We start from the raw sequence: 18,702 nt of genomic DNA on the forward strand, positions 1-18,702 counted from the left end.
GAATCCACTAAGTTGGAATTTCTGGAATCGTTGGCAATATTCATACAGTTCACACCAACACTCCCAATTACACTGTCTGACGCGCGTTTAGATAACCAAGCTATCGTCTTCAGAGACTGAAGGTAAACTAAGATTTAATTGACTTTTATACTAAATTCTCCCACCAATAAACCTTCTCCCGCGAAAATTAATTCCAGGGGTAAAAAACTTCTTGAGGGGAATATTCATATTCATCATTGGATACACTTTTTGAAAATTTTATATTATTAGTATTTATATCATGATTGTAAATGACAGCGTAATTGGCAATACCTGATTTTTCGGTCCGTCCATATTTCAAATGAGCTACGTGCTCTTTAAATCAGACAATAACGGATCTCTTAGTCTGCCCAATATAGTTTTGGTCACAATCACCATAGCTAATTTCATATATACCACTTTTTTCCAAATATGTTATTTTATACTTAGTATTGGCCAACAATTGTTGTATTGTTGGATGCATAAACCAATTTGAAACCCACTCTGTTAAATATGGAACTAAAGTTTGGTACTAGTAGTCAAAGAATGCATATGAATATTCTCATCAAGGAGGAGTTTTTTCCCGCTAAAATCAATTTTCGCCGGAGAATGTTTATTGGTAAGAAAATTCAGTATAAAACAGGTGAGTCAAGTTATTAGATTTTAGTTTACCTTCTGTCTCTGAAAACGATAACTTGGTTATCGAAACGCGCGTCGGACAGTGTAATTGTGAGTGGTAATTGTACTGGTGGTGTAAACAGTGTATTCAGTAATCAGAATCCAATTCAAACATCAGTTGGTTTATCATTGAAACAAGCTTTTTTACTTGTAGCATTATCATTAACTTTTAATTTACATTATTGTTGTCTCTTTCAAGCGTTTCATATAGATATGACGTTTTGACATCAAAACTTAGATTTTATCAAAATCGAATAGAGCGAGAACTCGGTAACAAATTGATTTCTTCTGGATGTAGCTATGAAACAATGAAACAAACGTGGCTATAATAATTAATTAATTATAACAGGCTGATACGTATTTTATGAAATTTTGAACCATATTTTTTCTATGTATTCCATTACCATAACCTTAGCCACTTAACAACATATTCATTCTCTCTTCTGGTTATAAATATTTTTCATCTCAAGCATTCGAAATGTGTAATAACTAATGAAACTGAGAATAACGATCATTTGTGACTGTTTTGAAAATCAATTATTCTGTAGTCAGAATGAAATTTAACAAATTACTTGTCACGATAGGTAATTAGTTATAAATACAATATCCATTTATATACCAATTTATTATCGACGTTAGATGCTTAAAAAGATTATCTTATCGACTCACACAATGTATTTATGTATGTGAACATCACTTGGATATTCATTATGAATTTCTTTTCGATCTGTTTATATAGAAGTGTATAAATCTTTTCTGATGTATCCCTTAATTCTGCTAGTGATTGGCTGCTTGCTGAATACAATGTGAGTAAATGTATCAGAAATATTTAGTTATAAAAAAAGAATTTATGTGTTCAACTAGGAAAAAATTTTGAAACACAAAACTCAAATATTTTCCTCACAATTCAAATAATAACATAAAAATGACCTTATCAAACTATTTTATTCAAAATACAGTAAATTTATTGGAAACGCGCTAATTTTTTTCAAAAATCTAAATTATTTGGCGTGAGGTAATACTGGTTTTAAAAATTATTTTTATAATAGATGCTGACAAAGCTGGAAAAGTATTTTGCGAACATATAGGTACAGAGATATCAAGAAAAGTTACCGTGAGATTGAGGCATAATTGGGCATTAGTTCCACTCTCATACATTCCATGAACATGCGGATGTCAAAAAAATTTGTTCGCGCACAAAGCACTTTGAAGAAAATGGTGGCCTGTTTTTTCGGAATAACTGGACATGTCGCCTCCGTTTCCATCAGAGCAACGTTGAACAGCCAATTCTGAGTAGTAACCAGCATTTGTTTGTCAAAAGTGTTCGACAAAATCAGGAAAACCAATCATAATCCACCAAGATAATACGGGCTCCCACGTATCAGTTCAAACAAAAACGTTTTTCTACTCCCGAAGAAGCGGTTGATACGTTAAAATCATATGCTGTGGAAGTATCACAATCGATATGGAAACAATGCTTCAGCAACGGTATCAAATGCATGCAAAAGTGTATTGATCTTAATGGAGAGTATTTTGTCAAACAATAGAGCCACATCGAATTATAAATATTTGTTTTTACTCTCAAAACTATTACTATCAAAAGAATTTTGATTGTCAAAATAATGAAAAAGAAATAGTTGGGATTTGTCAAAAAATAGTTAGAGAGTTAATAAACATAATACCATCACTTTCTTAACTTCTTAAATGAAGATGGGCAACGCTTTACTATCAACAAAGAGCTGTTTGCAGAAGGCTGATATTTTGTTAGAAAGAGAGATAAATAAACCTTCACGAAAAAAAAAAATTGAACTAACATTATAGAAATGAAGTCATATCATTTTCTACGTACGACTATTAACGGTGGGCTGAAAAGTTCGTAGGCTAGTATAGAGAAAAAATTCGGTATGTTTCATTCAATCTAGTTACATTTGAGGTTAATAGAACGATTATAGTGACCATCCTATTTTTCTCTTTATCCTCTTTTTTGACGCCATAAACAATGCTTCAAAAACCCACGAAACTCTTTTTTACCCATATTTTCAAATCAACAAGAGTTGATCAAAGTTCTTAAGTGCAAGTTACATTGTTTACTAGAGTTTAAATCTTCTACTTGAATAACCTTGCAAAGTTTTCGCTCTCTTTGAATTTGTTTGTTAGGATTGTGAGTGAATGTTTATTTGTTGTATTTTTTCACTCAATTTTTCACTAATTATCCAATAATTTTTTTTAAATTTTCTAATAACACGACAAATATGGGAATATACAAATATTTTTTCTTATGATGAAATATTAGTTTTCCAAAAAAAAAAATTATACTATTATTATCTATCACTGCAACAAAAGATTTAGTGGCTCTTTGAAAAATTTTGTGAATCGTAATTTTTGGCTATCCTAACTCAAAATATTGCCGACCCTTGATCCATCCATCCAATGATTGCGTTTTCGTAATAAGAGTTCGTGGTCGTTTCCTTTCTTAACATCTTAACAAGGACTCCATTCCAAAATATTTTTCCCCCAACGTCCATCTGCAAATCTAGTTACTTGACCAAAGAAATGCCCAGTATCGATATTTCCATTTTTCTCTGTATTTTTCGTGTTTTAACCAAAAAGTATTTTTTGAGCGTGAGGGCTACTGCTCTGTATATACGTACTACCAATTCTCTATAATCTATAACATTTCTATCATATTGAGATATCCGATTAAAAGATAAGCCTTAGTTTTCATCCCATAGGTCTGCCTTTTCCTCCCGCTGCGGATTATGTCCTAAATATTCATATGGGCTCGTTAGCTTTGTAAAGATACTACATAAAATATCACAATTTTATAAATGGCTTAGATGTATAACAAATAGATCAGCCGAGTTAAGTTAAATTCACTATTCACTATTCAACCCACCTCATATTTATTGTCAATCGGAGCTTGATAAAAAGCAGCTCTAATATTATTTTAGAAAAATTTATAGGAAAAAAATTCCTTCCTATACGCTATATTCTAATATTTTTTTCGATTTTTTCTTAGCAAGGCTGACAATCATCTCAACAATATGACTTTTCCCGATACTTTTATGTTTGGTTGTGCAACAGCGGCTTATCAAATAGAAGGTAAAGTAAAACCATATCAAGTGTACTTCACAACATTTCTTTAACAGAAAATATAATGATTTGAATAATTTAAAAGTACTCGTGTACTGAGAAGTTTATTATTATGGCCAAAAAAGCTCTAGCTTGAGGGTTTATTCGTTATATGGAAAACGCTCAAACAGATCAATCAAATTTAATATTTGTTAATATTTGTACTTATTTCATCTTCTCTCTTTAAAAATCAAATGTTAAAACCTATCATGACTAGATATGATGGTGGAACCTCTCCTCATCGTTCACCTTTCCCTCGTCGTTGACAGTAGCCAAATTCTCAGAAAAAAATAATAAATGGAAATGGAGAAAATCAACTTCTAATGAAGTTTTCCAGCCAAGTTGTTTGAAGGAATCTCAAAACTCTTTATCTAGTTGTTAGTATTTTGCCTCCATGTTGTTGGATTCACTAACTAAATGAGTTCCAAGTTCTTACGTAGTGGGCTTTGCTCTGAAATAACAACTTTTCAATTTGAGGCTCAATAAAAACATTCTCCTTTAATTTGGCGTCATTCAACTTGTGTTAGTTACTCAAATCATCTATCACCTTTGTTCATAAACTTCACATAGTCCAAGTTTGATCTGAAGCAGTGGCAAAAGAATATTTTTTGGCACTCGTTAAAACGGGAACGAAGAAATCCCGAATGTTGCTTTGACAAATCCTAAATCGTTCAACTTATCAAATGTGGCTCGCTGAAACTGGATACAGTTGTGATTTTGGGGTCAGTACACCGTTCCACGAAGCTTCTTTAGAACCGTTGTCATCTCCAGTATTTCAAAAAAAAAACTTGCCAATACAAAGGTGCTGTCGATACTGGTAACTCTGTATTGTGGGATACACCACTGAAACTGCAAAAGACATACTTCTTCGTTTAGACAGTGTAACAAAAACTTTTCTAAGCTAGTGTTGTCAAAAAATATGTTAAAGGTTGTGGTTAGGCTTAAAAGTAATTTTTTTACTTTATCACCAGGTAAAAATGCTTAGTTCCTTTCACGTTTGATGTACTTGTTGTTGAAAAATTGTATAGAAGAGATCTTTATCATCTACTTTGACAATTCACCCGATAATAACAATGGATATTTTTCTATAGATCCTATAAAATTTTTCACTGCTCTAGTCCATGCGTTCATGCTGTGAGAAATATCCACCATTATAATAAGAAACTATTTATCATTGTGATTATGATAAACCAAGCCAATCAGGGATTGTTACTTGTGGAACTGGTAGATCACGTGTTCTATTTTGATAACGCAATACCGATTATTTATGTATATGATTGTATGATCTACCTGGGCTATTGAAACGTTTTCCATAAAATAACGACCAAAATACTGCACAATTATTATTGCTTTCAGCTTTTCTAACGGGAATAGTTTCATTGTTGTTTTTTATTAATACCAAAACCTTCCACATTTGCTTAATATTGATTCTTATGGAATGCAAAGATTTAGATTTTGAAATTATCCTCCCGAGATATTATTCAAAAAGCATGTGATGTTGTAATCGTTTACTACCAAGCACATCAAGACGAGATTATGAAATCGCTTACTTTCACTATAAACTGGAGAATGTAAATCAAAGAAAATCTTCTTTCTGAAATTACTGTTAGTTCATTTTGAACGATTATCAAGAAAATCGAAAATATCAATAATATGGTCCCAGAAGTCGATGCTGAGAAGTACTATAATTAGTGAAAACTGTGATGATACATCATAGTATGCAAAACTATGCACATTTCCTAAACCAAAATCGAAAAATATATCCAAAAATAGTCAAAATTCTTACTTCTGTAAAAATTCAATAATATGTGAGAGATGCACCTGATAAAAATATATGATGATGAAGTTATTTTCGAAAAAATCATGAAAGATTGCATTTATGGTTATAATTTCTGATTGCTTCAGTTATTGACCTCAAACAAATGACATTTCATTTTGGACTATAATAAAATTACCCGATACCAAAAGTTCTTAAAAATTTTAATCGCAGTAAAATTCTACCAAATTTACATTTGGAATTTGGAAAGCCTCAACCATCCACGGATGTGACATGTTTTTTTCAAATTACAATATGGACAAATGTAGAATACCACCCATGGAAATAATATACAAATTTTGCACCATGGTGAAAGACATAGCGAAATTTATACAATTATCCAATTTTCCATTATATATAGTTTCTGGAGACCACCTTCCACTATTTCAGTTAATGCAGGTGCAGATTTTGTAAGTTTGGATATTGCATGTTATATCGATGGTTAACAGAATGTTCCCTAAGTAAAAATATATCAATTGGATATCATGAAAAACCTTTTATCAGAAATATTTCACATGATTTTCCATCACATCTATCGTAATATATTCGGACTTTTGTCACTTTATTTATTGGTTTTGATCTAGACATTTTTTTGTTTGGTTGATATATAATTGCTTTCGAGTTTTCTCATCAGTTTATTCAAATAAATTTCCAACTTTGGGTATCGTTAGACTCTTCCTGCTAGCATAGTTTCCAAATAATAAACCCCTGGATACGTCTTTTCTGAATTTATTAATATTTGATAATAAATTGGTATGTACGACAGTTTTGCCTATTCCAAGTACTACTAGGCACTGTTGCTCAGTCCGTCCAGTATATATTTGAAATGTATAGTCTCCTGGATTGCACACTTTTCACTTTTCATTTGTATCTCTTAGATGGTATTTACGAGTATTTTCAAAAGTTTAGTTTGCCTCTCCATTGTATCATACTTTCGTTTATGACCATTTCTTGTCCTTCGGTACCATTGCAACAACGGCTGGTAGATTTTCTGTTAAATCTACTTGAGTACCTCCATTACAGGTAAATTGAAATTTTTGCTGATTTTTAGAATAGTCGTTTCATGAAAATTTAAATTGATTACTTGCGGGATCTGGTATAGTACCGTTCCATCATCTTCCTCCTCCTTTATTTCTTCATTATCTATTGTGCTAGGATCTCCATTGGATTAATTCATCACTGGATACACTCCACAATTCGCTATTGTCGGAGAAGTCCGAATAATTTGGAAACTATTCTTAGGATAGATTTTCCACTCTCTTGAGCTTGAGATAAAAAATACTTAAATGAATTATTTCATTCTTTTCATATACACAAATGGCGTGTAGTTCCACGCCGTGTCATTTGTTTTTTGAAACACATAAACTTGACGTGTGTACCAATAAATGAACACTGAGTATGCATGATTCCACGAATCTCTTTACCGTTAGCGTTAAAAAAATGAGACATCGACTTACAAATTCTTGTCAGAGTGTGAATAATGGAGTAGAATGAACGAATATTTGTACACGATATCATCAACATCATACCATCAATTCAATTTAAATAAATTTTTGTGAATAATTGAAATACATTACCCATCAATATAAACTGTACAATTTTTCAGGTGGATGGAATGCGAATGGTAAAGGTGAAAGTATTTGGGATAGATTTACGCATCAAGTACCGTCACCAATAAAAAATAACGATACCGGTGATGTAGCTTGTGATTCATATCACAAATATAAAGAGGATGTTGCTCTTTTGGTTGATTTAGGTGTCACCCATTACAGATTCTCGATATCATGGTCGAGGATTTTACCAACAGGTTATAGTTTTATCTATCATCTGCATTGTTGACAGAAAAACTGGGTACAATATTATAAATATAGTAATCACTGATCAAATATGTTTTTTAGGCTTGATAAACGAAATAAACTTGGACGGAGTAGATTATTACCGAGCATTGATACACGAACTTAAAGAAAACAACATTGAACCGTTTGTAACTTTGTTCCATTACGATACACCTCAAGGTATAGAAGATTTGGGTGGTTGGCGCAACTCTTTCATAGAAACATGGTTTTCCGATTACGCGAGATTATGTTTCGAACTATTCGGGGATGACGTGAAATATTGGATGACTTTCAACGAAGCTAAACAAACTTGTGTACTTGGTTACGGCACTGGTGTATACGCACCTGGAGTTAAGTCACCAGGAGTTGCTGAATATATGTGTATACATAATGTTTTAAAAGCTCATGCTGCTGCCTGGCACGTTTATAATGATGAATTCAGGGCTACGCAGAAAGGTAAATGTTACCGTTTGAGAGTCGAACATTATTTGTGTGTCATGTCATTATCTGCTCCGCATTTGAAAAAAGTCTGTCAACAATCATCATTTCTTCTACAAACCTGCATATTCATAAGGCATATTGCATTGATCATGATTTATATGTTCGGAAAGTAATGCGGATCATAATGAACTTGATCCGTAGCAGATCGATGTAATCGGGACATAACCAAATAACTGGACAATGTTGGTGGAGGAATAGATAGAATAGATAATTTTGCTGCTATCTATTTTGTGTTACACTGGATATTCATTTGAATCTTTTGGTGATTTTTTTAGACTTCCCTGCTTTTATTTGTGCATTTTTTTCGAACTTAGACTAATATGTAGAGTTTGTTGGAATAGAGGTTGATTGAAAATATAAAAGCCACTTTGTAAATATATTTTTCTCCATACTCTATTTTTTCTTTTATAAATATTTTTACATTTTTTATGATGACTATCGTATAAAAAGGTCACCGTGATTCTAATGCAAAAGTAATCAAAAATAAAATCATAAAGTGACATAACTAAGGATAAGTTATTCTAAATCTTGGTAAACTTATTGACATCCAACTCAGTCATTATGTTTTTGGACTTCAATCCTGAAGTATGTGGAGCTAATTAGGAAGGAAGCATCGACAAGATTCAACCCCAATCTAAAATATAGTTGAACGGTTTCCTTTCATATATGATATGCTTGATTATTATTTTTCAATATGGTATTAGCTGGATGTAATGAGGACCTAATATTGTTAAGGGTATACCTACTATTTTATTCAAACCATGGAGATTTTTGTGAAAATAGAAAAAATCACACCTTCTCGTTTGAAAATAAATTGATGCAGTAGAACCGTAGACCCTAGTTCAATGGTCCATAAGTTTATTAGCCAAAGGGCCAATTATGAACATTACGTCAATTTTTGAAAAAAATGGGAGCCAAATCTGCTTGTTTGATAAACTTTTATTACATTTAATGAATAGTACACTGATTAAAACTAATTTCCATACTTAATAAACATTTTTTTAATACAAACAAGGTGCTTGCATCTCCTTGGAATAAGCCACGTTTGTATGTTGTTTTTAATTTTAGTCATGATTCCAAGCTCTTATCAATATATCAGTTTATTCTTAGTAATGTTTATGCTTGAAAAATATTGTTCACATATAAATGTAGAATAGAAAAGGGAAAGCACAGCACACCAGATCCTATCTTACTTGTCCAGTTCATTAAAAGCAGCCCACTTGTGTTGTTAACTAAAATCCCATTTTTTCTACTCCATTATTTTCAGCTGAAGACGAGTTTAGAGCACCACATCTCCCTGTTTTTAAATCCACCAATTGTATGTCCAGGCTACCACTGTCAGTTTGAAAAGGAGAAAACTAGATTATCGTAGCATTATCAAGATAAAGCTGCTCTGCTGTTTCAAAATTCTTGAATCCTGCTTCCTTCATATTTAAAATTATTGGTTTAATATGGTATTCATCAACAGAGGAATTATTTTCTTGACGATGCTTCACCAGGCTCGAAAAATGAAACTACAAAAATTCCGAGCAAAAATGGATAATCTCTTTTCGAATGTTATTACTTCTTCTAAAATCGAAAAAATTAAATTGCCTTTCCCCACCTATCTTTCAACTAACTTCACTCACCATGTGAAATTCCTCTTCAGTCCAAGCTGAAGAGGAATTTCTATCAACTGACTACTAACGTGTGAAATTAATAGTGCTGTGAATAAAAACATTTTCACTGTGGTCACGTATTCAGTTCAGATTACTTGCAATTTTTTGTTAGCTTCATGCAACTCCCCAGTTAATTCACCTTAAGAATATCAACACTTATATCAACTTAAGTGGTATAGATAACAAAGAAGAATGCAATGAATCAAACGTTGCATTCAAACATGCCAAAAGTTTAATCTGGCTTCAAATGTATTGAAACTTTCTAATCAAATTCTGTAATTATTAATAGAAACGAAAGTAATTTTGTTTCAAATTAGGTCAAGTTGGAATCGTCATCGACTCCAGTTGGTTTCAGCCGGAAAATGAATCTCTGCAAGCTGATATAGATGCATCTGAGACACTTCTTCAATTTACGGTTAGTAACTTAAGTTAGTAATTTATTGAACATGTTTATCAGAATGTAAGTAATTGGTACTGAAATATGGATTTTCACAATTCCAGTTTTTGCTTTAAAAAAATTCATAAATTCTTGTGAACATGTGAATGAATGAATGATTACTCACTGTCTTTGTTAAACTGTATTTTTGTTGAGTGATTCTTATTAGAACAAAATGAGAGTTAAGCATACTTTCTCAGTATAAATGCTAACACCTCATTATTTGTTTAGAAAATCTCATTTAGCAAATTTCTAGCCACAGTTTATTATATAATTGTACTCCGTCTAGTTGATAGTACAGACTCTGTACTTAGACTTTTAGAGATTATATAGTGCATACTACATTTTTCGAGATTAGCTTTATAGAAAATATAGCGTTTAATATTCGTCTAAAATGAAGATTTTATTGCTTTAAATTCATTACAAGTCTTGTAATTCAGCAAACAAAAGGTTTTTCATTCAATTTCACAAATTTTACCCTAATATCACAATAATATATTCAAAAAAAAACAGATTGCTGAAGCAAAATGGACAGTTATATACGACGTTCATCACTCCGTGATGAATTTTGTTTGTTTGTTGTCTAGAAACGTTTATGAAATAAGAAAAGTATTAAACAATAATTTGAATTTCCAATCTATAATTTAATGTAGAAATATGCTGTTTCCAGCTTATCGAGCAAGAAGTAAACTCCGAATGCTTCCAAGATTTAATAATTTCTTTTATTATTTATAATTAAAGAGCCAATTTTTAACAAGTACCTTGCAAATGTTGGCTGGAAAATGTTCCAGCCTTATTAATCCTGTTTCGAATGAAAAATTTGACTGCAAATGCCTAACAATTTCCAACAATCGTTACAAATTTACACGTTTCAAACCCTACCGTTTTTCGCGGCCTATGTCTTTTGGACAGACCGACATGCCAATTGGACTAGAGTCCAAGGACAAAGGCCTGGTGGAGCCTAAGTTGGGTTAGGTAAGGTTAGGTTAGGTTAGGTTAGGTTAGGTTAGGTTAGGTTAGGTTAGGTCAGGTTGGGTTGGGTTAGGTTAGTTTAGGGATTCCGAGGAAGCTAAGCTCTTCATAAAAAAAAAGAAATGAAATGATTAACACATGAAATAATTCTAACGTTTATTCTCCTTGATTTATTAGATAATCAATAAATCTGTTACCAGACATGGAAAATTGAATATTAATGTCATTTTACTCTGCAAGACCTCGTAAATTCGCTAAAAAGTAATACTGAATAACGAGAAATGACGCTACTTCACTTCACTTATTTATTAGAATAATAATAAATAGTTAAGAAAAAAACAATCTACATGAAATAATTTATATATATATATATATATATATATATATATATATATATATATATATATTATATAATTTATCATAATTCATCATTTATTGAATGAATAATACAATATTTATTAATAAAAAGCAAAAAAAATTCGAATTCAAGTACCGATATTTCGAAAACAAAGCGAGATAAACAATTTTTTTCCTCCATTTCCGGTTTATTTTAGATAGCATAGCCATTTACTGATGCTACGAAAAAATATTGTTTCTCATAGTTCAGTACCCAATGAGAGTTATCAGCTGTCCAATAGGGACAATTTTCTGTGCATAACTTTTATTGCATCTAAAAATTAGATCGAAATTTTGTCCATTTATTATTTGACACTGGGAGAATATTGTATAAAACCGATAATTTTGAACCTACTCATCACAGTAGCACCAGTCATCCAAATCAACCAAAGGGAGTTTCCGGAAATAAAATTTCTGGCTTTCACATGAGTCAGACTCTTACTTCACATTCCCAATGTTTTAATGATAACCACACATACCAGTTCACTTGGAGTCAGTCTAATTTCAAGTTTAACTTGAGCTGGATACAGAAATTTCTGGAATTTTGTCAGGAATAATTTTAAAGTCTAATGATCATGACCCAGTTCTTAATTTCAATGAAAATCATTTCAACAGTCTTCCACAATGAGACCACAACTCGTTGCTTTGTATTAATAGATTTATCACTTTTCAGTTTGGTATATTCGCAACTCCCCTTTATATGGGCGATTATCCTGATATTGTAAAAGAAAACGTGGAAAGACGGAGTCTAGCTCAAGGGTATCTGAGATCAAGACTTCCAGAATTCACGGAAGAAGAAAAAATCAAATTAAAAGGTACAGTCGACTTATTAGGTGTAAACACATATACATCCAGTATGGTGAGACCACTTGATGTACCTGATCCAGAAGGTAAAGGTTTGAATTCAGACTGTGAAGTTTACCAATATCAACCAGATGATTGGGAGAAGACCGATGATGTTTGGATGAGGGTGAGACAAATATTTATATTAAGTTTCCATAGAATTTTATATACAATGTAAATTAACAGAAAGACTAATTTCGGGCCTCTATACTATTTAATACTCTTTCCGACGATTTAGGCTTACCAATGGTACAATGGAACATGTTAGAACTCACCTATAGATGTAGAAAGGTCAAAACATGGATTAGAAAATGAACATGAATCACTAATGTCATTCATAGAATAGAGTAATCAAACTTAAAACGATCCAAGTACCTTGAGTAAAAAGAGTAAAAACTAGATCATCTAAGTCCTAAAATACTAAAAATGATTCGTTCAGCTTGGAAAATAGATATAGAGTTGTAAATCGAGAGCTTGACATGTAACTCTTATAATTGTAGTAGTTTCGAGCATGCAAGTTTCGTATTTATGCATTTGTTTATAAAATCTTCCAAAATGGACTTGTGTATACACCTCCATAGATCAGTGGTTACCAGTCGAGAATCTAATATGAAAAAAATTATTCTTAAGCTACTACTGAGGAAAGATTAAGTTTGTTCCACTCATTTGAATAAATCAAATAAGTGAATAAGTTCAAAAGGTTTTCGTGTTAGCTTGAACTTGATGCTAGCATTTTATGGTACAATTGACATGTTTCATTACATATTTACTTCTGATTTTAAAATAGAGTTCTTCGAAATATCGCATAGTATATTCAAATCAGTGATATTCATAGAGATCATAGACGATTGGTAATTAAATTTTGAGATATGGCAATACTGATGTAAATATGTCAAATATTATATTGCTATTATAAAGTTTGACATTTTTAATAGTGAATGTACTCAGTGTTTTCATACTTGGAACATTAATCTTGGTCAAAAAATGGAATAATTTTCTATGACTTTCGACGTAGACTAAATCAACAGCAGTGTGTTGATCAACATTATTCGACTTTTGGTGATAAAATAGGTACCATCTTGAGCCATGTGTTTCGCTAGATTTCCGAATTCAATCGTAGTCGCAATTTCGTGAAGGTCGTCCAATTTAGCTGTTGTGCTAGAAAACATCGAAGGTTTGCGTTAACTAATATTGCAAGTTTACCGTAAAATTGAGGCATACTTGGGCATCAATTCCACTCACATACATTTAATTTTACAAGAAAATGTTGCTGTCAAAAAGATTTACTCGTGTTGGGATACCACATAGTTTGACAATCGCTCAACAAAACGCTCATGTCGATTTGTTCCAAGAAATTCTAAAAAAATTCAATTGAGATGCTTCAAAAGACGTCTATAAGATTGTGACAGTAGACGAATCATGTATGTAAACCCGCAACTAAACAACAATCGTTTAATTGTTTGTTAGAAGTGTTCTAAAGATCAGCTGAGGTAATCGCAGAAGACGAATCATTCTCCATCACGACAATACGAGCTCTCATACATCTATTCAAACAAAAACGATTTTGAACCACCAGATCATCTCATTGATGAATCATTCGCTGTACAATCCTTGTTTTGATGTTTTCTTATTCCCGCAGATCAAAATTTAGCACATGTTTTGGAGGTACATCAATAGAATTGGAAAAAATACTTCGACAATTGGTACAAATGCATGCAATAGTGTATTTTGATCTATATGGAGAATATTTTAAAAAGTCATGAACTTTTACTCAATTAAAAAAATTTGTCTCAAAACAACCCTCGTAATAGGTGCAAAGTGTTGTGTTGGACTTGATTCTAATATTTAATGGATTTAAGAGAGGTATTACGACTGACAGGTTCTGCATCAACATGCTAATAAGGAGGCACTTCAACTTTTGATCATAAGAGTAAATCAATGCAAATTACTGAAGAGAATAAAACCATCTGACCTAGTATAACCGTAACGACATAAAGGGCAGTGTAGTGGGTTGGTGTTATGAAATTGATCAGAAAAAGATCCATCGTGACGTCTTGGTAATTCATTGTATTCAAGTGTATAAGAAACTATGGGAGAAAGTGTCAAATTTTCTCTTATTATCCATCAATTGAAGTAGTGGCAAATCCAAAATTTAGATATTCTTGGGAATATTTTCTTGGATAGGCTATTTCAAAGCATATTTATAGTTCTAAATAAAATTTGAATGAATATCCAGGTTGATGGTCCAGTTAGTACTTGTAAAAAAAAGTGACATTTCCATAGTGCAGATAATTAGTATGTGGGGATCACAGAAGATAAATATCAAATTAAAATTATGTGTTATAATTTTAGTAAAACTTTGTTTAAAAATTCTTCTGATGATTTCTACTATGAATTATCACAATATTTATATAATTTATAATTAAAACGCCAGGATTTCACTACTCAATTATCCGACAAATTGTTTGAGATACTCATAAACCCAACTTGAGCATATACGCTTATGTGAAGGGCTTGGGTATTTGAAATATGAATTTTGGTGCTTAAATTGTGTGTACTTTTGTACAGTCTACAGAAATTCTTTTCTGTTATTCCCAATTTGAAATCATGATATTCATGTTTCTTACCTAGGTTACTCCATGGGGGTCAGGAGAGCTTGTGAAGTGGATTGCCAGAACTTACGGAAATCCTCCAATGATTATAACAGAAAATGGTAGATCAGATACTGGTACATTAGATGATGACGCTAGAATAACCTTTCTAATGGTAAGTAAAGTTTTTCCTTTCTTGAATTGGCTTTGTATGAGTTTCGTTCCAAGAATATTGATTCTACGTTCATATCTTATCAAGAGTAGGTTGCAAAAATTAAATGATCGAATAAAAAATCTTTAATTTGACATCTTTAAAAATTTTCCACTAATTTTTCACTTAATCATAAACCAGATTAGGGTGAGTAGTGTGGATGTGTGGTTGAGGGTTATGAGAAACATTTTTTTCCATCTTCCTTCCCACTTTATCCTCTTTATTCAAGCTGCTGAACGTTTTTGTTTATATTCGGCATATATGCCCAAACCATCAAATTGTGCTTTATGTATTTTATCTATATCTGCTTCAATCTTTGCTATTTCTGTATATATTGTTCTGATGAAATTTCGAACAATAAATGACATTTAGCATGTAAACGCTGCCACCTGAATTAAATATAAACATTTTCTTTTTCTTTAAAATTATCTTCAGTTTTATTTCCATTATTTATGCTTGACTTATCTATATAAAATTTACTGTTTTCTGTGTGGTTAGTCTTTTTACAAATACCACATCTTTCTAAAGTTGTTGTGTTTTGATCTCGATTTCCATTGCCATTTTTATGACTTCCATTTTCGTGCAAAATCAAACAATGTGATTGGGTTTCTCACAATACAACAGATTTTTCTTTGTTTTTTTCCTAATATTAATCTTAAACTGAGAATTTCTAAGATTTTTCCCACAAAAGGAATTGATTCCCAGACACTCTTAGAAAATCTAAATCTTTTGTAACTAAATCATATGTGTTGATTTGCCGCTACTCCTTAAAAAAAAAATTATACTAAATATCTGCATTTTGGATCTTCATGTCTTTTTGAAACAAATCTTTGAGTTTGTCACAAGTCTTTTTCTTCAGTCAACCTTTCCTCATCAATCACTATTGCGTATAATCCACTAGCTTTAAAATACACAGATGTTTTAACATTCTATATTTCAAAGGATTTAGAATTCATAAGTTTTTCTATATCGTCCGTTTCATCCCAAATATATTGGTATTTAGATTAATCGTTTTTTTCATCGGAAATTATACTTAGTTTTACTTTTTTAGAGCTAGTGGGATGAAAAAAGATAACCTCTTTTGGAAGAAGCATCCAAAACAGTTTCTCAAAAATAGTTTAAATTATCACTAAAAAATATCAATATATCTCGTACTAGATGATAAAAATGTTGAGATTTGATAAAAGGAAGTTAATATAAACCCATCACAATTTCATTAAAATCATTCTATTTTTCAGGAATATATTAGTAGTATTAAAAATGCGATGGATGATAATAATCTTGACATAAGAGGATATACTGTCTGGAGTTTACTTGATAACTTTGAATGGTTATTTGGATATTCGTAAGTATCAGAAGCAATTTCATTTTTATAATCTAAACTGACCTTAATTTTTGAGTGTTTCTACTCTATATCTTCAGTGTCTAGTGTATTCAATTAGCAAGAATAAGATTAATAAAGCTGCTATGGATCCTTAAACATACAGGAATAGAGGCAAAGAAATTTCCAATTTAGGAACCACTCAAGAGAGCTATGAAACACATATTCTGCAATTGTTGAGCCCTAATTAGAATGAACGAGGGATTAACCCTAGTGGAAAGCCAGAGATGATCGAAGAGTCCTTTAATGGTCGATAAGACCTTTGAATTGTTTGTATTAGCCTTTCATGGCTGAATACCCTATTCGCAGATTAAGTTGTCGAAAAGAGGAAATGGATATAGACTTCATAAGTTAGACAATCCCTCTAGACATTGGAACAGAAGAGGAAATTATGACAAGCATTCTCAACAATTGTCTTTGTTACAGAAATTCTGTTACAAATCAGAGGGTGCGTGAAGACTATGGTAGGCCTAATCACAGGATACACAGAGTTAGGCTACCACAGACAGCAACAGAAGGATTGCTCACCAGGACTGCTGATTATGTGGGTAATAGAAAAGAGCTATGAAACACATGTTCTGCAATTATGAATCCCTTATCAATAGCAGTAGGTTTATCGTAACATTAAACCTAGTAGAAAAGCCATGTTTATAAATCCAGCAATGCTGGGAGGGTCTTAGTATCGGTATTCCAAGGGTGAAATCGTTCTATTTCCGATGTATTGACACGATTTTTAATTGAAATTCGTTCACAGTTATGCATTTTCATCTATTAAAAAGTTTATTTATGTTTTAGAAGCAAATTTGGACTGTACCAAGTGGATTTCGACAGCCCTGATAGAACTAGAACTCCAAAAAAATCTGTAGAATATTACAAGAAGTTGATTAGAACAAGATGTATTGTCGATAGTTGTGTTAACTGAATGATACAAATGTGATGATTTTGCAAATGAATATTGATTAGTATGGTTTTATGTTCCATTTTATTTCAACCTTTTGTCCTCACTCTAATATTACCCCAGGTAACCGACTAATGAAGGTTATGGCAAAATAAGGAAAACTGTACAATAAAGAGACGCAACTGAAAATTATTTCTAATATTACACCAAAACGTAGTTTTTCCATAGTTTGTGCCAATAATTTAATAATCATTCAAGTGATATAGCTTCCATTCGCAAAAATTCAAAATAATATCAAATAAAATAGAATATTTTGTTGTTTTGGTTGTCTATCTTGCAGAAAAATAATAATTTTTATATATTTAAATAGCAAAGTTGACCTTCAAGAGTTTGTTCAATTATTTTTTGTACTTTTAATTTGAAATTTTAGAATGCAATGTTCTGGGATAATTTATATGAAAAAATAGATCAAACTATTTTCTAAATGGAGCTTCTAAAAAATAAATATACGGGATGATACCATTAAGGGTGACGGTTCTTTAACTTTTATTCCATTGCTTGTACTCAATGTAGGTATGTTCATTTAGGTACTCTTTAACTAGTACTACACATCATTTTTTTAAAAGTTTCAACTTAAGTTATCCATAAAGATGAGTTTTAACTTCACTCAATAGCGGATTTTTAACTAATTATTGGAAAGTTGTACTTCATATATGAACAACTCTCCTTTACCTTCCAGTACCTACAATTTTGTCTCTAATATCATCTAGGTTTCATCATGATTCACTCGGAAATCTGAAGTCCATTATGTTACTGTCAATTTTCTACGATTTAGAAACGTAGTTTACTAACTGACTAACCTTCCATCTTTCTTCCCTTTTATAGCTTATTTTTAACATGCAGAGTGCCATAATGAAAACACAAATATTGATGTTTATTTGGTCAAACTCAAGTTCTAGTTATTTTCAAAAATAACGGCCTCTTTCGTCGTCGGATTGCAGTGATCCCACAGGCTTTCAAGCGATTAATATGCTTTATATGTCGTGGGGGAGGGGGAAAGCCAACCGGCGCGCATTCTTGTCGATTCCTGTGTTGTTTGGCGCCTTTCCCGCTTAGTATTTGTTCTGACTTGGTGGAGTCCACGTCGCTTACGTTCTTGTCAGCGACTGCAGTTTGAGATTTGTACTGACTCTCTATATTGACGTGATTTGGATTCTGTATTGTGTTTAGAATGGGTTACGAGGAATATCAGAAAAGATTGAAAAAATTATGGGAAAATGTTTTGTCAGCTAGTGAAGACGATTTATCGTCCGATGTGAGTGAATATGAGGCATCG

At 31.9% G+C, this 18,702-nt stretch overlaps 1 protein-coding gene across 2 annotated transcripts; it reads left to right on the forward strand.

Annotated features, from left to right (window-relative positions):
- The first annotated feature begins 741 nt into the window (after positions 1–741).
- Positions 742–17,439, forward strand: LOC130441278 (myrosinase 1-like). 2 transcript variants are annotated; one of them, XM_056774880.1, is made up of 10 exons: positions 742–966; positions 1,336–1,502; positions 3,716–3,798; positions 7,251–7,451; positions 7,543–7,935; positions 9,956–10,053; positions 12,116–12,412; positions 14,917–15,051; positions 16,326–16,432; positions 17,264–17,439. In XM_056774880.1, the coding sequence occupies exons 2-10, from the start codon at positions 1,456–1,458 to the stop codon at positions 17,388–17,390; spliced, it is 1,488 nt and encodes a 495-aa protein (XP_056630858.1). In that variant the 5' UTR covers positions 742–966; positions 1,336–1,455; the 3' UTR covers positions 17,391–17,439. The 2 variants fall into 2 exon arrangements, with proteins under 2 accessions (XP_056630858.1, XP_056630860.1); XM_056774882.1 differs by lacking the exon at positions 742–966 and having other exon boundaries at positions 1,454–1,502; positions 3,720–3,798.
- The last annotated feature ends 1,263 nt before the right edge of the window (positions 17,440–18,702 follow it).

Source organism: Diorhabda sublineata, chromosome 3 (genome assembly GCF_026230105.1).
Source record: "Diorhabda sublineata isolate icDioSubl1.1 chromosome 3, icDioSubl1.1, whole genome shotgun sequence".
NCBI classification, from domain to species: domain Eukaryota; kingdom Metazoa; phylum Arthropoda; class Insecta; order Coleoptera; family Chrysomelidae; genus Diorhabda; species Diorhabda sublineata.